At 36.0% G+C, this 23596-nt stretch overlaps 1 protein-coding gene across 2 annotated transcripts in view; it reads right to left on the bottom strand.

Annotated features, from left to right (window-relative positions):
• The window catches only part of CRPPA (CDP-L-ribitol pyrophosphorylase A), a 122424-nt gene that overhangs the window by 30745 nt on the left and 68083 nt on the right, over positions 1 to 23596 (bottom strand). Inside the window, exons 9-10 of one of the 2 annotated variants that reach the window (XM_069774130.1) lie at positions 21172 to 21300; positions 19819 to 19920 (exon numbers count right to left, since the gene is read on the bottom strand). In XM_069774130.1, coding sequence (XP_069630231.1) covers positions 19900 to 19920; positions 21172 to 21300 — 150 coding nt within the window. In that variant the 3' untranslated portion in view covers positions 19819 to 19899. Of the gene's footprint in view, positions 1 to 19818; positions 19921 to 21171; positions 21301 to 23596 lie in introns of those variants that run through there. The other variant, XM_069774121.1, reaches the window with a different exon arrangement.

Genomic DNA, 23596 nt, shown 5'->3' with positions numbered 1-23596 from the left:
AAATAAAATATTTTATCCATCTAGGAGATAACTACAGTTTAGGAAGTGAAACGTTCAATCCATTTAAAAAATAATAAGGACATACCATGTTTCTTCGATGTAGTGTGCCCTTGTAAACTCCTGGTAGGCCTTAAGTGTTCCTGCACGCATAAGCATGCGTAGGAATGTCTTGTTTCAAAATAAACATTAGAAACTTGGGTAATAAATATAGAATTATCATCTGGATAAAATCAGATGCCTAAAATCCTATTGCCTCTGAGTATAATTATAGTAATAAAAGTATTGCTGACTGATGAAGAAATGTAGTATTTATGCTGCAGGGATTGCAAATCAACACTTTTTTATACACAGCCAGTTAAAAAATCCAGCCTGCATTATAAAACTTCATTGGTATATAAAATAATTCACCTCTGGACCATAGTGATTAATCCTTCTGGCTTTCTCCTCCTGTATTGTCTCTTTCCTATGATTTATATTATTGTCACGATAATAAATTCATCAATTCAAGATAATACTTCGTCTTTACTGGATAAAACATGTTTATATAAAATGCACGTTCATTGTCCTAAATCACATCTTTAAGATATATTTCATATGTAGTAAAACATTGTCTCAGAAGATTAGAGCAAATATTTCAAAACATGTCTACAAAGCACAACCCTCAGAAACTTCCTATCTTATTTTAAAATCATATCTTTAATCTTATTTTGCTCTCTATATCCCTGGAGTGAATATTAAAAAGAAGGCCTATTTTACAGTTGCCAAGTGGGGATACATCATCTGAACTGCAAATTTAAATTTAAATGCTTTAGATCTTCTAGAAAGATTAAAAACGTGAGTAGTGTTTTCATCTATATTTATGAAGCACTTACTGATAGAGTTCCCAAATTCTGTCAGCAGGGGTAAAAGAGCCTTCTCTCATTCAGAGACGATGTGGATATTGCAGTGGCTTTCCTGTTCTCAGTGGAAAAGTTGTGGGCAGTAGTCTACATTCAATTGAGCCAGCTCATAATTAATTTTACATTAGATCATTTTTTGAGAGAACAGAGGAAATATTTTCTATTTTAAAATACAAAGGTTCACTCAAATGTCAGAACTCCAATAATTCAGGTTTCTCTGTGCAGCCTATTTCAGAATATTTTTGCATAAAGAGTTTTAATATCATATGATTATTCACTTTTTTGCCCCACAAGACCCCTTGGGAACAGCACTGACAAGTGCTACAGACTACTAGGACTGGTAAAATGATTGTGGATGCCATGATCTACTCCACCTGTGCCATAAAAAGCTAAGTTCATTGCTGCTGCCCTGCTCCCAGCCTTTCTTCTTTCCGTCTCCTGCAATGTTCACTCCTGTCTTGCCTTTTTTCTCCCCCTTCAATTCAAGTGTCTGTTTACCCCTTATCCTCTCTTCTTGACACCAGGTGCCCAAGCTGAGGGGGATTGTGAGTGCACGAAAATCATTCTACCCCATCTCAATTATTACACATTGTAGAACAGCACCAAATGGGAACAATAAGCTGCAACGTGTTCCCTGGGAAAAAAATGGGTGGGAAAAAAAAACCCACCAAAACAAAGCCAGTGTGGGGTCTACTCAAGGCTTTGTGGAAGTGTCAGCCATAGGGAAAACTGGAACCCAAGAACAATAAACCATGATGAGTACAGAGGAATGTCTGCAAATTTCAGGGCTGTAGCTTTCACTAGTATCAACAGTGTATGTACAAGAGAGAATGTTTATATAGCTGCATCACTTGGCTAAATCTGGATTAACGCTTACAGGAAAAGAGGAAAAGATATTCCTGATATTATGTTGACTCTCCCTACCAGGATGCAGCTTATCTTCCTCATTAAAGAAAAGTGGGAAAGACGGATTTAAAATAAAACATAATTCATTTACTGTGTCTTCCAGTCCCAGCTTAGCTCATGGCTCAGACTGGAAGGAATCTCCATCAGCACAGACTCTATCAAGGATTCCTATGAGGGGACAGAAGCTAGGAAGCTAGAACACTTCATAGTGGCTGCATAGGAGGTGGTGATAATCTCATACATAAGAAAGTATGTCCAATGAACATAAAAACAGGATTTTGCTCCCTCTTCGCAAAACACAACGTTAGGACAGGCTACAAGTATTTGCTAAGTAAGTGAACAAACTACACAGCTCAAACCACACTGCATACAGTAAATCTGCTTTCATCTGCTAAGAGAACTATACAAACAAGAACATTCCTTTCTTAATTGGAGAACCATCTTTATGCATAGTAAAGAGAGTTTTTCCTAATCTTACCCAACAAAAGCATCCTATGTTTAAGTGAGAAAGTTTTGGGTCAGTTTTACATTCATCTTGTACTTACCTTAGTTACCAAATAAAGTCAAATCCTAGAGATAACAAAAATTTAGACTAAACACAATGTGTAAGGATATCAACTTGCTTACAGGGCTCACTAAAGCTTGTAGAAATAATAATCATGCTGCTACCAATGATAAAATCATAGTAACAAAAAGAGCCCATTGGACTAAAACCATAGGAGTATACTAGCCAAGATTAATTAACACCAAAGTACCCAATGATAAAGCTTATGCCAGAAATTAGCAATCTCTGAGCTATTCTGCCCAATGTTCCCATCCCAAGCGAATATGATCTTTCACATGCCTAATTACCCTGGCAAGTACTACCATAAACACAGCTATACTGCTTCTAGAAAACACTTCTGACTTGTAGCTCTTGCATATTTACATCATGTGGGTACCACTCCCCACCCCCATTCTGAGAAACACTCATACAAGCATTCTGGATAATTCCTTGCACATTTTCCAGTATCTATATCAAATATGGACTATTGATAGAGAAACTCTGAAAAAACACTTTGATGGTTTCACCAGTGCTACTGCTTTTTAAGGAAAAAAACTCTTATTTTAAAATAAATTTCCTGTTCCATTTTTTCTGTGAAGAAAAAGCTATCTTAGGTCTGCCCTGTTGTAGCACTTCAGTCTGTGATGGCCTTTGATCTGAGGCAAGAGCGAACATCATTTTCAAAAGGCAACATGAAGAAAGATCTTGACTTATGAAGTAAGATGTAACTGAACATTAGTGTGATTTGGGCAGATGACTGAAGGGGAAAAAAGGTTGCTTTTCAATAATAACCCTGAACATTTCAGTATGTCTGTGCGTTTGAAAAGATATTGCTTATGTCCCACTTAACCAGGAATATGTAGGCAGTAATTAGGCACTGAGCCAGTGAGCCTCCAAGCAGTTTCTCTTAATACTGTAATATTAATTAGTACAAAATACGTCCTTGCTGAATAGAAGGCGAGAACAGCCTAATTCATACCAGAAAGAATTAGAAGAGGAAAAATAACCAGAGTTAATTACATAACGTTTTTTGCCAAGCAGTGAAAAGCTGAAATAGATGGCTATACAACACAAATACACATTTCAGATGAGCTATATCAAGTCACCTATGCAAGATGGATAAAGGTACTAAAACCAACACAGAAGGAAGTCAAAGACAATAATGTTCACTTAAAGGAACAATCTTGCATGTAGAGTGGAGAAAGCTAGACGATAATTTTTTCTGTCTCTAATTTCTAACTTTCTATGTGTAAAGAAGAAGAAACATTGGCCACTGATTCTGTTCAGCACTGAACATTCAAATCCATCTCTTTTAGAAACAGACCAGTTTCAAGCTCTTACAGACAGAGTTACAAGGAGCTGTTGGCACATGAACTCATACCCGCTCTTCCACTAGACATACAAGCCCTGTTAACAACAAAAGCATGACTACAGCTGACAACAGAACTACCAACTTGCATGCCTTTGCTATTGCTGTGTCTGACACACAACCTGACTATGAAACGGTCTATTAGAATAATTAGAAACTTTCAGCAGCTACTTTCTTACATCACTGAATTTTATCCCCACTCTCATTCTTGGGATGAACTATTTCAGCAAGGAGATTATACTGTTTCAGAAAATGAATTTATCCAAGTGATAGAAAGCCATGTTTTTCCAATTCATGCCTGCAAGAGTGGGGTGGGAAGGTATCTTGTAGCAAAATTTTGACCGGTCAGAGAGATGGAATTAAGGAAAATGAGGAAATCATCTGACTTCACTAGGCCAACTGTTCAATAAGCTCTAGAAAAACAATAATTAACATTTGTTGAATGATTCTAGGTAGTGAAATGCACTTTTCTCAATCATCAGGGGGGAAAAAAAAAACCCCAAACATCAAGTCACCTAAGCTTTCAGTAGAATGTTAAAAAGCTAAGAGGCCGCACCTACGGACAACTATAATTGTTATCTTTTCCAAATTTTGTCTCCTTTGCAAAATTTATGCAAAATTTGCAAAACTACTGTGACATTTGCCTTCCCTTCCTGTGACACACCAGTAAGAGTTACTGGTAAGTTAATCAGCAAAATCTTACATCAACTGGATGTAATAAATGCATGGTTAGCAGCTGTTTAGTAACACAGGTTACTACTTTAAATTTGTTTTGGAGTAAACTTTAGTAAGTGGAATTTTAACATACAAAAAAACATGTTTAATGGAACTTCAGAAGCTCCCAAAGAGTGCAGTAAATCACCCCAAAACATTTTGAAGCTTTATAAACAAAGCAGACTCATGTCCTCTCCAAAAGATTTAGAAACAGGAAATGCAGAAGACATTTTATATTATTCTATAAAAAATTAACTCTCCATGCTATTTCTTCTAGAGAAATCCTAGTTAAAATTATTTTCATGGGAAGAGCGTAGAGGGCATAGAAGCAATACTGCCACTTTCAATATAACTTCTAAACAAGGTTTTGGTGTGGCTTTATGAGAATGGGCTTAAAATTTACTCTTGAGCTACATCGCATCACAAGACACGTCGATAAACCTTTAAAACACCTGAGTCAGATATATAAGGCACTGACAAAATTCTCCTTTAAATCAGGCATGTAACTAGTACCAAGCAGATATTGCTGTTCTGAAGCAGGTTTTCACCAGTAAACTCTCAGTAACAATTTAGCAGTTAAGTCCTGTTGCAGAAATGTTACTATTAAAGCAGTTTTCAAGCTGCCAAAGGTTTACTCTCAGTTCAAAACTAAGCAGGTACTAGTTACAGACTGCAGCTCTCTGAGCATATCCATTAGTTAAAAAGCGGTTACTCTCACTGAAACGTCAACTTTGCTCACTAGAAGTAAAGAGCTTTTAAACCGTGCACCTATCACAGTATCAGAGTAATTATAACTCATTATCTACTCTTATGCACACAGATGGCATGGTTTCTGTCAGACCAAACCTGCCTGGCCAGAGATGAAGTGTGGAATCTGAGAAGTGACCCACAGCCTTATGTGGGTCTCCCATGATGACCGACCTAAAACCATGCTCTGTTTAGAGTTTCATTTACTTCACCCTCTTCTGTGGGATCAAACACCTGTATACAAATTTACTAGATTATACATATAGCATTAATAATCTGCCTTAGCTACCTTTGTGTTCCTGAAAATGCATGTGATAAAGTACTGGCTGGTACACTAAGCTTGTCCTAAAGAGGCATTTGCAGCACAGTATAACAAAATGAACAAGCAGTTTGGGAGAAAATATGTCACAAAATCCTTTTCTATCCTAAAATATTTCCTCCTTTAGAACGCCATTCCTTAATGGGATTCTAATAATATTACGATTTTTTTTCTTTCCTAATGGATAACATAATGCTTAAAGAATGTTTTCAGCATAAAACATTTTATCCATAACATAGTATGCTCCACTTACATAACTTGAAAATACTTTGAATCCAAACTTTTCACTGGAAACTGTTTCCATTCAAATTTTCAGATAACTAGACCCTTCATACCAACCACTGTTGAACGGGTTCTGAAAAATCAAAATCAGTAAAGTTTATTTGCAGTAGTATACATTTATTTGAACCTCAGTATTCAACCTCTTCGCAGGACTGTAACTATTTTAGGCCGTAACCATTTCAGTGTGTTAATTATTTGTCAGGAAGCAAAATAACAGTTACATTCCTGTCTAATGCAAGCATCTGGAATATTTTATGGATGGTTTTAAAAATCCAAGAAATAAATGCAAACTCTGAAACACGAATACATTTGCTTCAGTTTTTCTTCTGCCCAAACACAAAGTACCAAGGGTAGACTCCTCAGCTACTGCCACTACTTTTAGAAACAGAATTCAGGATCTTTCATCTCTACTCTGGGTAGCTGCAACATATTTTGCCCAGCTATCCCATATCTTACATAACAAGGACTTAAACCTCCAAAAGTTATGTCACTATGTAACATATACATCTAGTAGAGGAGGAGGGAAAATGTTTTCATTAAAATTTCTTATCTACAGAACAAGGGAAAGGTGCAAGTGACCAGGAGCCAGCACAAGAAATGGAGCTTCACCCTGACCCAGACAGGGTGGCCCTTGAAAGAAGTAATTTACCTTTTACAGAAGGAAGAAACACCCCCTCTTCCTCCAACAGCAGAATCAAAAGACGGAGGAAGGTTACTCTCAACTTCAGAGGAAAAGGCACATGCTGTCCCTTTTGACAACACCAACAATTCTGGTTCATAAACTCCATGAGCTTGTAATGATAGTTATGCCATAATTTCACAGACTAATCTTTGTGCCTTGAACACTGCAAGCACAGAGCACGCTCTGAGGACAAAAATCAAAAGCTGAAGTATGGAACTGGTATCTGATCTAATCAAAGGAAAGCTCTGAAGCCATTTTACCTCATTTTGGATAATGAAAGATCTCACAGGACAAAGAGAAGCTTCTAAAATTGCACAGCTCAGGGAGTGAGTGGACATAAAAGTTTGTGTGTCGTCAGCCTTACAAAGCATACTTCATTTTACTCCTGTCGCTTAAGTAGAGATCATACATTATCTCTGTCTCTCAGATGTTTTGCTAAAAATTTTGCCTACACAATTCAACACCTGGTCTGATAAATTTAAGCACAGAACACTGGAATTAAATACACAAGTGAGAGATACTTGAGCACATATCTGCATAAGAATGGAAAAACTGAGTCAGGGAAAAAGTTGAAGGCAGAGGCTCTGCCAAAAATGAGCACTCATGCTGCTGCCAGTACCACACAGGTTGAATCAAACTCAGATGTAAACAATCCAATTTTTTGAAAGATTCTGCTTGGTGGAAACTTCAGAGATCAAAACAGTTATAAATCAAGCAGATTTATTTAAGCACATTGTGAAGTAATGGGCTTTGCCTCTCAATAGAAAGTATGACTTCTCTGAGCCGGTGGGAAATTACTATGTAAGGCTTAGAATATACCTAAAATGTTACTTAGGAGGATGAATAAAGATTGGCTTAGAAAACAACAGCTCAAAGAATGTTTTAAAATCAAATCTAATTAGTTCAGACTGCAAATGCTGGAAATTCTATAATGGTGACATTTTCCACCCTTTTTCAATCCAAGCATATGATAGGAAAATAACTTTCAGAAAATACTTCACGATAAAATTCAGATAAAAATCACTAGCCATGGAGGCTTCCTATGATCTACACGTCTTTCTCTGAATGACAGTATTTTTTTTATAAAATATAAGAATACCTCATTCCACCTCTGTTAATCCTAAATTCATGCATTTCCATTTTAACAGAATTTTCACAGTAGAGTTTAATCTAACTTCAAATGCTATGCATCTCACAGTCTTGAGATATGAACATATCTTCATACCCAGATGTTTCAAAACATGTTTAGATGGAAGCCAGCTGAAATGTTTAGATTTAACATTAGTGAGATGAAGTTGCTGCAAGATTTGTTCCTGTTATCTTTAAATATTAAAAAGTAAATAGCTCTCAGCAATCAGAAGCAAGCAGCAGAATGCACTCAGAGATTGTTCTGGCCTTTCCCTTGGTGAAGAGAAACAACACGTATTTATTGGCTGTAAGTGAACTTGTTTGCTTGTCTCTTGCTTGGTGCTTGCTTGGATTAGATGCTGCTTGCAGCAAGGTCTGTGAGCTCTTTGGTGCGAATATGGGTAAGCAACGCTGAATGAGCAAGGGCATATTTGCACCTTTGAATGCAGTAACTGAATAGATAACAGGAGGCAAATGGCTAGATGGGAAGCGATGGCTGACGAGGGCACAAGAGCATGCTAGGAGCTGTTCGTAAACATCAGGGGAGCTTGCATGAGAATGTTCTCTCATCATTTCTATAAAGACAGAGATATACAGGCGATGAAAACAATACTCACATAGCAAAAAGAAACATACATTGAAGCTGAAAGATAGCCAGTATACATGAAATACATTGTGCTAGAAATCTCAGAAGGGAAGATTCAGCTACGACATGAACTTGTGGCTGAAGAAAGAAGAAAAAAGCCTGCCCAGACAAGACAAAATCTGCAAACATCTGCTGAACAACAAATCCAAGGTGACAGGCCACAATAGGAGCAGGAAGATCCACAGAAGCATAGGACAATAAAGACAAAGCAGAAAAAGAAAAAAAGATAATAGAAAAGAAGCAGAACTGAAGGATTGTTTCCTGTTCCAGTAAGCAGGAAAGAAACAGGTCAAATTATAAGAAATCTTGCAACAAGAATCAGGTAGTGCAGCTAGACCTACAAGAAGAGTCAAGATCCTGGCTTCTGAAAGAGCCAGGATCAAAAGCCAAGAAAGAGGAGGCCAACACTGCAGACTGAGGAAGAAAACAGAAGACAGAACAAATTGCAGATGAGTGGAAGAGAGAATAAGGAAATCAAATCAACACAAGAAGAAAGAATGTTTTGTATTATATTTTGAATTCAGGATACAGATCCATCGCAGAATGGATCAAAGCTAAGGCAAAGAGCCTAGATTACATATACTGAATATAAAATGATGAAGGGACAGAAATGAAAACTACATAATGAAAAACTTAGGAAACTTGTTAAAAAGAAGGTAAATAAGCAGCTAAGAGAATTAAATCCTCCCAGGAAATATAGAAGCTCCTAAGGGTGACCATATTGAAAGCACAAAGCCAATGGCTGCTGCCTGGGGGGAAGGCTTGAGGAAGGCCAGAAAGAGGGTGGTATGGTTAAACAGCAGGAGAAGGGAGATTGTAAGAACAAGAAGGCATCCTTCAAAAATATGGAGACATGCCCAGATAGAAAAAATAGAGAACCATAAATTTTGGCATAGTAAACATGAAAGCACAGTAAGGCAAACAAAAAAAAGATTCTGAGGAACAACTAGCAAAAAGAATCAAAACCAATAATAAATCTTTCCTCATACATATCAGAAGCAGGAAGTCTGCCAGAGAGTCTGTAGGGCCAACTGATAATCAATGTGTACAGTGAGCACTCAGGAGAGACAGAGCTATTGCAGGGAAACTAAATTAATTCTTTGAATTGGTGTGGGGAAATTCACATGCTGGCTCCCCTCTTTGTTAATGGCCAAATAACCTGCAAAATTGCAGTTACTGTAGAAGAGGTATGGAAGAAATTAAAAAGAGGAATGTAACGAATCCTTAGGACTATATGGCATTCACCCAACAGTTCTGAAGCTCAGTTCCTAACGGTGGTGCATAATCTCTAGTTTAAAAATCGCCTTAGTAGGCATGACTGGGTGGTAGTAATTGCCAATTTAAAACAAGAAAAATCTGGAAAGATACAGAGAACTATGGTATAGAAAGCTGTAAGCCTGTATCAGGCAATTTAACAAAAAATTAAATACTGGAGAGTGGTAGCAGATGGCAAGTTAAAGATGATGGTAAGGTCAACCTGCCTTTCTTTCGAAGTTTTACTTTGCAGTCTTACTGGATTTCTTCAAAGGAGTGGGTGACAGTTGATTGAATGTACTGGGATTTCCAAGACTTTCAACAAAATTCCTTGCCAAAAGTTTTTAAGAAAACTAAGGTGCCATGATATAAGATGGAAGTCCTGACATGCATACATACTTGCTCAAAAGACAGAGTGGAGAGGGTAGGAGTAAATAGTCAGTTCTCAGAAAAGAACCCGCATAGCTCAGCTGGGACCTGGTATAGGATCTACATTGTTCAACACATTCATAAACAAACTGGAAAAACGAGCAAGCAATAATATGAGTTTGTTTATGATACAAAGTTTATTAGTCTAGGGCTGACTGAAATGAAATGCAGAAAGACCATTATAAGCTGAGTAAATAGGCAATAAAATGATAAATTAAATTCAATATAGATGAATATAAAATAATGTATGGGTATTTTGCATTTTAAATGATGGGATCTCAGCAGACCATTATTACTCAGAAGCAAGATCTTATGATTAGGACACTATTTTGTGAAGAACCCTCTCTCTTTCGTTTTCCAGTCTATGTAGTTGTTCGTTACAGGGTGCAGTGGATGCTGTAAGTTTACGTGGACCTCGGGGGACCAGACAAAAGCATGGAATAGAAATCTATTAAAGGCTAATAATTCCACAGAAAACAGCTCTGTCCTAGGAGACACTTAAGTTAACAATAACTGAGTATAGGGAGAGAATTAGGGGTGTCATATATGCTTTCCCTGATCTGATTCTTTTCTAGGCATTTCTTTACAGCTACTGTTGGACACAAGATAACAGCCTAGACAAACTTCTGATCTGACCCATTGTGGTCATCTTTGATGGCAATATCACAGCATAATAAAGCCCACTCCAACAAAGAAACCCAAACCTGGGATGTATCAGAACAGGTACTTCTAGACGAGACAGGTGACATAGCCGTACAAATCTCAAAAAGGTTCAAGTGCACAAAGGAGCTACTAGGATAGACAGGCTATGACACAAAGGGAGGATGGAAGAGCTTGAATTCTTTATTCCATAAAAATAAGTCTGAGAAGGATATGACTGCACTGTAAATGCAGAAAGAGATAAAACACAGCTCGTCTTCCAGTAAGAATGAGGGATGCAGAAAAACTTAAAGTCATTTTGGAAGAGCACTTGACTGATTAATGAAAAGAATGCAAGACTAGGAAGCAAGGGACTCAACTCAGTGTCAGACACTCTCTTCCAGTTCTGTTTTCTTAATGCTACAGCTTTAGCAATTTTCAGCTGCATTTTTGAATGTAACAAAGGTTATGTTAGTGGTGTTAGTCGTATTAAAAGAAGCATTCTTAACTAGCTGCAGAAATAATAATGTGTGAAAAGGAAAGCTCTCACTCATCCTACTGTGTAAGGATGCATCATCTTTCATTCAAAGAAAAATCCTACTGCAGTCAAGAAACACAGCTGTCATAATAGAAGAAAGTAAATGGGGGACGGATTTATTCACAGCTCTTAAAACAGAGAATCTAAAAGAGAAGCAGTCTCATTTGAAGACAATAGAAAATACATGGTGGGAAAGACCTCGAGTAGCAAAAGTGGGTTTATAATTTGCTGTTGTTCTATCAGTTATGCTGAGAAAACAATCTTTATTTTAAATAAACTACGAAAGTTATTGATTTTCTGATATTTTCAATCAAAAATGTCTGTTATGTTTTATTTCTATCTTCCCAAATAATTTTTAAAAGTTCATTGGGACCTTAAGGCTGTGCACAGGCTGGGGAGTAAAGAGCATTTTTCATTCTTGACATTGAAGGGCTTTTACCATGAAGTGTAATATCACATATTATTTTTATACACTTCAGCACTGGGTATGTTCCATAATGGATGACTTTCATATGAACAATCTGATATAAGCAACAAATAAGGTTTGGGGCTTAGTATCTCAAATCTGTACAGAAATCTCAAGCACAGCTTCCAACCCTTGTAAAGAAATCCCCCAAAGCCAGCCTGGGGCTGGATTACTTGATTCCTGCTTGTAAGTAGTGGGAGAGGGTGAAAGTGGAAGTTAACACTCCCAATACAGATTTGATGGCCACTGCCTCCACTGCACAAATTTTAGCAGCTACCATACCTTGAGGACTGCTGCAAAAGCTGCAGAATGTTTTCAGTTACTAGCAATGTACAGCTTGATGGGGATGTCTTCTTGTGTTTAAATGGCTGAAGTTTGTAGTTTTCCTGGTCAAATACAGTGATGAAAATGTTCTACAAACTGAGGAAGTTATTTGGTTGAAGCGTGAAGTTACATGTCACAGTCAAAAAAAGTTAAAGCACAACCAATATCTTTATCATTGGATACAAGTAAATTCATGGAGAAGAAATACTGATCTTTGCCTGTAGAAGCCCTGAATTCCACAGAAATGTTACATATCTTTGCCATATGATTAAATACAAAACCTATACAGCAACAGAGAACACATCTTTCTGAGATGACTCTACAGTAAAATATTGATCAGCATCTGTATTACCAGCCAAGCTAGCATTAACTCTATAAAATCCTACTGCCAGAGTTGTTTAATACTTCAGCTATAAAACTAAAATTTGCATTGAAACTGGAAAAAGTTACTTGAAAAATTTCAGCCATATTTTTCACTAAAGAAGTGCATCCAAATACAAAAGATTAGGAAACTAACACAACAGCAACCTGGCAACATTTTCAAAATGTCTCTTAACCACACATAACAATTTTAATAAGCTTGGTTTTTATTGTTGTTTTATGTATTCAGACCTAGGCCATAAAAACCATCTCTATATGGTTTGCATACATCTCTATATGTACTCATCTCTATAGGTGAGTATTTTGGTTACCTGCTAAATGATGCTTCTAGGGCATAGCATGGAAGCAAGGTGAGAAGACTAATTTTTGATGCCCAGCTTAGACAGTAAAAGAGTACAAGCGTTGCTTTAAGTTGAGAATTGCAGCACTAACAGTTCGAAAGTGCAACTCTCTGTAAACAGATACAATGGACTTCACAGGTTTCTGTTAGGCAAGCTAGCAGTGGAAAAAAGAAGTTAAAAGCAGTTTGCTTGCAAACAAAATTTCATTGTAAATGTTTATGTGTTTCCACTAAGAGATAGCAGGTCAACATCAAAGCTTTCATAAGATGGAAAAAAAAGTCAGAATATGCATACTAACAGATTTGAAGATGAAACTCAGTTTTTATGCTCATAGTATTTGTTTTTGCAAATGGTTCCAATCCAATGTTTATTTCCTAACAGATTAAAGTATCTAGCATAATTAATACATACACACTTTTCTAAGTTGCTATATTGTATATTACATATTTTCCTTTCCTCTAGAGAGCTCAGCATTTCACCTTTTGAATCCACTTGTTCCCCCCAATTCCACTCCATACTATTAAGCTATTTTAGTGTAATTCATTTTATACAATTAAAATATCCACAATAGAAACAACTGGCAACCTTTATTGTCTAATATTGGCAGAATGGCTGAACTGGGCTATAAATGCAAGGAAGTTTAAAGACCGTTTTATGAAGACATGACTTTTAAGATAAGTCTACATGCCTCAATCATTTTGGCTGACAAAGTGATGGCAGAACTCTGATTTCTCCAATTATAAGTTCAATAGCTGAAGTAAGTCTAAAAAGGTTATGTGTAAAAGGCATAAAACGTTAATCTCATCATTTTCTGTGCAGCTTGTTAAACTCCTAGAAGCTGTAATAGCAGAGACAAATTGAGCAACTTCCTAACCTTTCTCTGATAAAAACCTATAGAGTTATTTAATGAAAACCCCAAAGGTTACCAATTATTTTTCTAAAAAGCTCATCTTCCTCAGACTGGGAATTTGCTACTGCACTGTGAAGTCAGCTTGTGGAAATGCTTCATTTGAGTGTCTTTACTAAAGTTGCACAGTTGTAATAAATCCACTAATTTATTACCTGTTTTGGCTAGGAGAGGAGGAAGATTCAAGGGGAAACAAGGAATGGCAAGGGAGAGAGAACAACAGAGAGAGAAAGCAAGAGAAAATGAGCAAGGAAATATAAAAGCATTTATGCATGCATTCAAGGTAGACACACTAAAACCCTGAAAAAAAGAATAACAATCACAATTTGTTGATCAATAAGATCCAGTATCAGGCTTCAGGATATCTACTAAAATCAGCAGCAGTACAGGCAAGTTTCTGCGCTTTCCACAATGCTACATGTTTCAAGCAAGACAGACTTCTAGAATTGGTGTTAAATAATTTAACACTCAAATGTTTATGTCCCTTCCTGACTCAAAACTGTGCTGGCTTTGTCTGGGGTAGAGTTAATTTTCTTCATAGTAGCTGGTATGGGGCTATGTTTTGGATTTGTGCTGGAAAGAATGTTGATAACACAGGGATGTTTTAGTTACCGCTGAGCAGTGCTCACACAGAGCCAAGGCCTTTTCTGCTCCTCACCCCACCCCACCAGCAAGGAGGCTGGGGGGGCACAAGAAGTTGGGAGGGGACACAGCCGGGACAGCTGACCCAAACTGACCACAGGGATATCCCAGACCATATGGCGTCATGCCCAGCATATAAAGCTGGGGGGGAAGAAGGAGGGGGAGTGATGGTGTTTCTCTCCCCAAGTAACCGTTACACATGATGGAGCCCTGCTTTCCTGGAGATGGCTGAACACCTGCCTGCCGATGGGAAGTGGTGAATGAATTCCTTGTTTCGCTTTGCTTGCGTGCACGGCTTTTGCTTTACCTATTAAACTGTCTTTGTCTCAACCCACGAGTTTTCTCACTTTCACTCTTTCAATTCTCTCCCCCATCCTGACACGGGGGGAGTGAGCGAGCAGCTGTGTGGTGCTTAGTTGCTGGCTGGGGTTAAACCATGACAAAAGCCTAAAGTTTAACCAATACTTTGGTAAACTTGTAATTAATATATTTCTTAATTGACTAATGTTCCAGAGAGGTGACCTTTTTTAATTTCTTGCTTCAAATAGTACGAAAAAAAGATGGAGAAGGTTGGTTTGGTTAAACAGATTTCACTTCAAAGTAAAAAGCCACTTAGGTGGTTTATTATTTCTGTATCTATTACATAGCAGAAAAAAATATTCACACACAGAACTATTTCTTTGGAACTATTTGGCTTTCCATCTTTCAAACATTAAATTTGGAACTGATTTTCTGTAGGTAAGTAATATAAATATTTCATTGACAGAAATCTTAAGAGAACTCTCCATCAATTTTGATACTAAGATGTAAAAATTATAGAAATAAGTTGTGCTAACAGGCAGTTGTTACAAAGAGTATGACTAAATCTATATTTTAAAACTGCGCTATTTTCAGAAGTTCCTGTAAATGTGCTTTCATGTGAACAAGTCTGACAGACAAAAAATTCTGATGATCAAATCAAACAGATGGAACAATGTTTTTTATCATACACTTTTTGAACAAAGCCTGTTAAGATTTCCACACATTCACACAGTAAAATACATGAATGAATGATGAGCTGTTGGAGATTTAAAAAAAAAATCAAAGACAAAATTATCAAGGTGAGTCAGAAAGTTATCTGTAACTGTTTGTGTGTGTGAAAATACTGATGGGGCACAATGATTCTTTCCCATGAAAGTATCATCTTTTTCACCAAAGCAAATTAATCTGTTTCAAATAATCTCCACCCACCTGCAAAATTCAAATATGAAGATAAGCTAAATATTGCTGAAATTACTAAAGATCTGAAAATTGATATATGCAAAATATCACCTATAAACTTTTTATTCCATAAATTCTATTACCAACTTTGGAGGGCATTAAAAGGTGGTATGACCGATTCAGAATATTTTCCTCATGAGGAATCTTACTGGTTTTGTGTGAGCCATTCCCAAGAGAAAAGGATAATTTTATGTTTGATTTCTTGAGTATCATTCATAGAGCCCCCAGTTCTGTATCTTTTATTTACTGCAAATTCCATCAGGAGTGTCTTGTAGTTTTATTTTAAATTCAGTGTCTATAAATCTTTTTCATCATGTCAGTTCTACCTATTGCAAAATACATAGTCGTGACTGATCTCAGACAGTAGTAATAATTAATTATTAAGGATTAAATCATGTCCAGCCTCCATAAATATCAATCTCTAGTTTTACTGGTGAAGGACTTGCTAGGCCTTTGTCTTAATATACTTACAGATGCTGATTTCTATGAGGTTACTAATGTAAAAAGTTTCAAAGTGGACTTGGTTTCCCTCTCTGTTCCACACTCTGCGCAAGCAAGATCACTCTGGCTCATCACTCATTTGCCCAATTTTCCTTGATGAAAGAGTGAACAGTCTGTAGGATCATGCTACTTAATAGTTGGGTTTCTGCCTCTTGAAAATACTAAACAGTAATTACTTGGCCTTAAGGACTTCTATGAATAGATGTAGGCTTCCATATTCATTACAATCCATTATGTCACTGCAGCTGAAATCAAAAAAGTGTCATCTTGAGAAGAGAGAGGTCTCCAGGCAGCATCCCAATCATTCTAATCAGACTGCAATCATTTGACCAATTCTATGCTGATTATTAAATGAATTAAGAAGCACGCAGGGATCATTTCGGGCATGGCTCACTTGTTTTCAACAAGTTATCAGACTTAGTTTGTGATTTTACTTCATTTGCCCTTCAGGCTCATTATCTCAACACTGGTTGCCAAACCACCCTGTGCTTTGCCACTTCGATGATGCCCTTTAGGGTTGTAATCCCTGTTTTGAGAACCACTGCCTCAATGTCTGCACATAATACTATTTTTAAGGGACCTTTGATGAAAAAGAAACTGTAAACGTTTACCTTTTTAGTTTACCAAACCAGACAGAAAACACATTTAGCACTCTAAGTATTTCTTGAGCCATCAAGTACACTGTAGACAGGCCTCTTGTCTTCAAAAAGTCTTAAAGACTACAATAAATGTCCAGTATGTTTGCATAAGAAATCACCCACACTTCAGTTTCTGTTTAGTTTCAAGCAGCTTTGTAACAATTATTCTGTTGCATCATTTGTCTCTTTTTAGGTATGGACTGTGATTTTTCTGGCTGTCAGTGAACAGGTCCTTAATCAAATAGAGGTTTCAGAGGCAAAAGTATTTGGGGGGCCACCTTGCCCCAGGCAAGCCTTAGCATGTATTTGCTGTTCTGACCCAACATTCTGTCAGTGACTCTCTGAAGTAGGGTTATTTAAAATTAATATGGTTCTATAACTAAGATATATTAGTATTACTTTCATATTTTAAAGCTTTCTGTGGCTTCCTATGTCCATCCATGCAGGCTTTATTTTGGATGATAATTGTTCCTTTTTATTCTCTGTGAAAAGTAACAAAGTTATCACCGAAACTTTTAGACCAAGATTTTATTATTGCAACCTTCACAAGCTTCTGAATTTGCACTCACATATTATCAAATGCTGCTTACATTTTCTTTTTATGTGTGTTCACTATTTTTTCTAATTCAGTCATAAGACATTATTATTTTAAAAGGGAGAATAGCAGTAAATAGACAAAATAGTATTTTTTTAAAACATTACTGTCATATTCAAGTATAAAACCATTAACTACTTAGGATATGTTTAAAGATAATAATGCATGTGTTTGTGAGATCAAGGCCCAAGTTCAGTATTATTGCAGCATTGCTCAGAACACAGATCAACAAGTAACTACCACATGCAACTGAGGTTCCGTCCCAAGTCTTATAGTTTGAATAACATAAACCAGTGCTTCCAAGATTAATGTATTTCCAGCCCTGCATGGATGCAATGTCTTGACATTACCTTCTGTATTCTTTGGCTTCTTAGCAATTCTTAACACCTCTTTTAAGTAAAACTTTATTTAAGAGTAACTTGGCTTCTTTTTACAGCTTTTCCTCCTAATATTCAGAATTGGCTGTTCTGCATTATACCCTACTAGACTAACTACTATTAAAAAAAAATTCTTATTCTGACACATAGTAATACCATACAAGTCATTTATATTTTCAAGGTAAAGTAATCATTAAATCAAAACAGCTTTAAAAAGGGATTTTTCTCAAACTTAATTTTGTACTGAAATGCAAATAATGGCAACTACAGAGCTGAAGTACTAACTTTCCTTTCTTTCTAACCCTAAGGAATAACAACAAAATAAAAATCATATCTACTCATAGCATCTACAAACGTGAACATGTATTACTCAGAAAAGTCATGTCAGTTTAAGGAATATGATTCTTCTGGTTATAGCAGATAGGATATTGTTTTGATGCAGACAAATAATTGCATGAAGTTTACCTCTGTGCTTCCTACTTCTCCTGTAACATTAATCTTTCCTTTTCTGCTATGTTCAGATACGGTAGTCCAATTGCTGCTTCGGCTTACAGATGCCACAAAAAACTCCAGTCAGGCACCAGGAATTTTACTAACATTGTCATCAACAAATGCCAGTTATATCTTCCATAAAAAATGGATTTTCATCCCTATTTTTAATTCACCTTGCTTATCAGCTATTTCCTTCAACTCATCTGAAAAACCCCCAAAAGCTAACTCTACAAGTTCAGACTCTGGAATTTACTAAATACCCTTTCCCCCTCTGTGTTTTGAATATGAAAAACCATTTCTAACATTGCAGAACTGTTTTAGAAAAGAACTGCCTTTAAAAATATTTTCATAAGTGAAATTTAAATAAACAATACTTTCAGGATGCAAACTAGAGCTGTTATGAAGTGGATCCAATCTTTGTATCAATATCAGTAATTCAGCATTCCATGCATAATGTTTATGAGAGAAGTAACTGTTGTGTACAAGCCATGAACATGCACTTATTTTGAGCAAATGGAAGGTACAAAGCAGGGAATTTATAAAGCACATTAAAGCCTTTTCCTTTAATTTTCCTGACTAGCTTCTTGGAGTATCAAATATTCATAGAAGTACTTGATATCTTTTTCTAAATACCAAATAAACACTGCATTTAAGAAATTAAAATGAAGACTTATACTTTTTCTTAGGCCTTCATATCTCCTTCAATACTGTCAAAAATGTACTCCTAGGTTTCAAAAGCATTCCACTTTCATTTCCAAAACATAAAACCCAATTATATATCTCAGAAAATATTTATTTCATCAAATTTACTTTTCTAATGCAGAATCTTAAAAAGTGCCCCCATATTCTTTTATATCAACATATCGTCATACCCACTTAATCATACAACCCTTCTAAATGTAAAATAATTTCACCTCAGTATTACCATGGTCATGTGTCTCAATAAATTATTCGTCCCTTACATTTTATCCCTGTTTTTGAATTAGTAAAAGTGTGTATATCAACCATGCATGTCTGGTAGTGATGATATAACCTGTCAGCTAGAGGGAAGCTCCATGAAGTAATCTGTCACCACTTTTTTTGAAATAAACTATAGCTTTTCAGGGACTTCTGGAAAGCGGATACTGATAGAAGTTATTGTGACAACAGGCTGAGTATCCTGCATTACAGCAGCAGGTGCTTTTTGTGTTTCCACTACCTTTGGACCCCCCATCATGCCAGTATGAAACTTACCCTTCCATCCTCAAGCATGCAATTCACCTATGGATTCAACTATTAGCTAATGGGTTGTACTAAAAGTAAATTACCTTGGTGACTCTCAAATCATGCTTTGGAACTAAAAAAACAAACACCCCCCCCACACACACCCATTTTAAAGATGTCTATTCACTTAACAAATTGCTTTTGTTCACAGTGCTCCCTTCTCACTCTCCCCCAGACCAGCAATAAAGTTTGGGTTATGTCATTTCTAGATTCATATGTCAAGTCTTTCCACAGGTCTTCACCTAGAAACAATTCTGTTCTTTGTAGATCTGCAGCCAAAAGAAAACTTGACACATGTATCACATATATACACATGATCCGTATAACCTATTTGTTACTCATCTATCAAAACACTAACAAGCAGGAACTCAGGACTATATCCCCGTCTTTGTGAGCAGGACATGTTTTAAAGCCATTTTAAAACAAGGTAGCTAGTGGTAGTTTACTTACTTTGCAACGTGTTTTACTCTATATAATATTTTTTCCATGCTAATAAATGACAATTCTGCCTGCAGTGATATTACATAATCATTCTAACTTTTTATTTTCAAAAAATGGAGGCAACTATCTGCTGTAATTCTCTTACCACCAAGGATCGAGAATTTCCATTCAGATGTCATATTGTTGTTATACATGCCTGTTATTGATAAAAAGTTTTGGTGCCATGGTCATAAAAATCCACTGAAGATTATAGAAGTTTTCCCTTTTTTCCAGTCAGCGTTACTAACTGTTGTTATCCACATATATATATATATATATTTCCATTTACATATAAAATCATATACACTCCCAATGAAGTTTCAAAGGAAAAAAATGTACTTACACTAAAGCAATACTTGCAATGTTACTTTTTACCATGATAAGGTGCCTCTTAGAGCTACTTTTCAACAGTTATTCGAATTATTTTTACCAAGAGAAGCCAGAATTCACCCAGAAAAAAATGGGGTTTGATAGTACCAGAAAGAAGATTGAAAATAGTTGTATGCCCTTGTGTGTTCTACAAACAAGAGACAAACTGATGTCATATAATAGCATTATTCATATTCTGTTGGCATTAGAGGTCTGTAAAAACATTAACTGATAGGTATTGATACTCATAGCTCTTAATAAAACCATAGAATTTGGAGGGAAAACAAAGTCTTTGGTATACCAGAAAAAGATATATAGTCATGTTTAATCAATTATATATAAACCGAAAAAACCTAACTCAACCTTAAAAAATCAGTTGAGATTACATTTATTCTTATTAAAATTTCCATTGAATAACTTACTTCTTCCTTCACTGTTGACTAAGTTAAGAAGCTGCAAAGACTACATCTGCACTGGAGGCAAGGCAGCCCACTTTTCTGGTTGGCACAACACGTTTCCCAGGCAAAATGGTTTATTTTAAGTAGCTTTTGTGAGTACAAAGGATGCTGGAGGGCTAACCCTTTTTGCCCCCAGCTGAGGCAATTTGCAGCTATTGCAGACATGGACACTTGTTTAAACACTTACATGCCATGCCCTTTCTGTCACCTGAATACCAAACACTATTTTGATGAGGAACGTAAAATTCTGCAGAACCACTGATCAAATGCACTTTTATTATTTTTTACTTTTTCAATGCTGCAAAAAGCAAGCTTCAAAGCAGAAAAGCAAAAAGAAGAAGGGCCCTGACATTTTTGCATGCTTCTAAAAAATCTTTACCATTTATTCTTCTCTAATCACAATGCTTACATTTTTGCCTATAACTACAGGCTCTTCTGAATTTTGAACAAGAACAGGCAACAATCTTCCAAAAAAATATTTTCATGTCATATTTATTTCCTTTTGATTTTGTTTTAAATGAAGATTCTATCATTAATCATATAAATCAGAGATAATTTGCACATAGAAAAAGAATACATACCTTATATTGGATAAGGAGACCATAAACCAAAATATTTTTTTTTTTCACTTCCCTTGCAAATTTCTTGATCCTAGTTAGTTCTTCCATCTCAATGCTGAAAGAAATATTTTCTGAAATATCCAAGTGCACCTGCAGAGGAACAAACAAGAAAAAAAACAAACCCCCCAAAATTCTGCTTTTTCCATAGTATGTTATTCTAGACGTCCAGCTTTTAGTATCTCATTTCTATATGTTAAGCACACGTAAAAATACAGGCTAACAAAGGTTTTTCTTAGTTAGTTTCTATTACTATTGAATTCCAGTACTTATATATTTAGTGACATGAAAATTATTTCTTTTCAAAGCACAGTGAAACCAATACACCAGAAGACATTGGAACACAATGTTCTAACTGCATATTAAAATATTTAATTAAATCAGAAAAAAAACAACCTTATTTTCTAAGCTCTAACTTTCACAGATTTCTTTCTTTTACTATCAGGATACTAGAGAAATACAGGTGTTTTTCTTAAGCATCTTAAAGGTTTTCAAAATGGAACTGTATTATTTAAAGATTTAATTTGAATTTACCACCTTTTCAGTATAGCATATTAGTTGCCTAAATTGGATTAATTTCAAGATAACACTTCAAGTTTAAAAAGCAGAGACTACTACAAAAGAACATAGGGATATGACTGTCCTGAGCTCTTGGGCTGGGAAAGGCAGGTCTCATATCCAGCAGGGATGCTGCACAAACATGGTGGGTCTTATCTCCAGGGATGTATCAACTAGCTCAACCCTTTCCCAAGGCTTATGTGTTCCACAGTTTAATCAGCTTACTTTACAAAGTTTCTATTAACTGTAGAAATCAAAATTAAGGATGATGATTTCTACATATAAAGTTTCAGCATCGATTAATATCAGAAATACTTTTCCCCTTAAAAGAAAGAGAAAATATTTTTCTGGCTGAATGATTCCATCGATATAAAACTTATCTGCAAGTACTACAGAGAGGCAGGAGTATAGAGGTAGCCCCAGAGATCTGTGCTTGGGAAAATTATTTCAAGTTCCCTTTGTACCTTATGTTCAATTTATCCTGACAGATAATAGGTTTCTACTCATTTTCCCTTGCAACACTTTTTAAAAAGCTGTTTATTGTCTAAGTGCATATTCACCAGGAGTAAAGCTGTTGTGTTCTACTACACAGGCAGAGATTAATTTTCACTCACTATTTTGTTATTTTTTACCCAAAACAAGGCAAAGTACAGCTCATTTACAGCTATTTACAAGAAATTTTAAAACCTACTATTTTGAGAGAACACAGCCTAACACCTATTTACCATTAAACTGTTCCACAGCTTTAAAAAGGGATTTTTCTCAAACTTAATTTTGTACTGAAATGCAAATAATGGCAACTACAGAGCTGAAGTACTAACTTTCCTTTCTTTCTAACCCTAAGGAATAACAACAAAATAAAAATCATATCTACTCATAGCATCTACAAACGTGAACATGTATTACTCAGAAAAGTCATGTCAGTTTAAGGAATATGATTCTTCTGGTTATAGCAGATAGGATATTGTTTTGATGCAGACAAATAATTGCATGAAGTTTACCTCTGTGCTTCCTACTTCTCCTGTAACATTAATCTTTCCTTTTCTGCTATGTTCAGATACGGTAGTCCAATTGCTGCTTCGGCTTACAGATGCCACAAAAAACTCCAGTCAGGCACCAGGATAAAGAATAGACTTGGAAATCTGTGGCAATTTACGGGCAGGAATATGGACAGAAGTCTTCATGTCCAGTACAAGCTCATCCTTTTACTGGGATAATTCTCCCCAGGCTAGTTAAAACAGACAGTCTGGCTCAATAATAACACCTGTCATTTTTACAAATAAAGAAGCTGAATATCAGAAGCAAAAAATAAAACTGACTCTCTTAATTATCAGATTGTTACAAAAAATTTACGCATGTCCTGAAATGAAAGAATAGACAAGAACTTTCCAATTACAAAAAAGTCTACATTAGACTGTTCTTGATTATGAGGTTAGAATGGAAGCAGTTAGCTGCTCTCCTCATTTATTCTTTCAATTCTTCACTATCAGGAATAGTTTTACTTCTGAGAGCAGAAAATAATAATGTTTCCCATACAGCTAGTACCTAAAACCTGTGCATTTAAATACCATCATATTGCTTAAAATTCTGAGTCACATTTGCCCGAGAAATATTAATGTGCCCTTTTACATCAAAAGAAAGTATCTTACAGGACTTTTCACCAACAATGCATTCAGGTTTTTTGTTAAATGAAGTATATAGTGAAGAATAAAGCTGAGGAAAAATCCCACTCATAAGCCTTAGTGAGGAGGACACCCAACACCAAATTTAATTAAAGACTGCTGAAGGAAGTTTCCATCCCCCAGCCATGCCATCTGTAATGAGTTTTAGG

Source organism: Haliaeetus albicilla, chromosome 2 (genome assembly GCF_947461875.1).
Source record: "Haliaeetus albicilla chromosome 2, bHalAlb1.1, whole genome shotgun sequence".
NCBI classification, from domain to species: domain Eukaryota; kingdom Metazoa; phylum Chordata; class Aves; order Accipitriformes; family Accipitridae; genus Haliaeetus; species Haliaeetus albicilla.
This window is presented reverse-complemented; position numbering and strand designations above follow the sequence as displayed.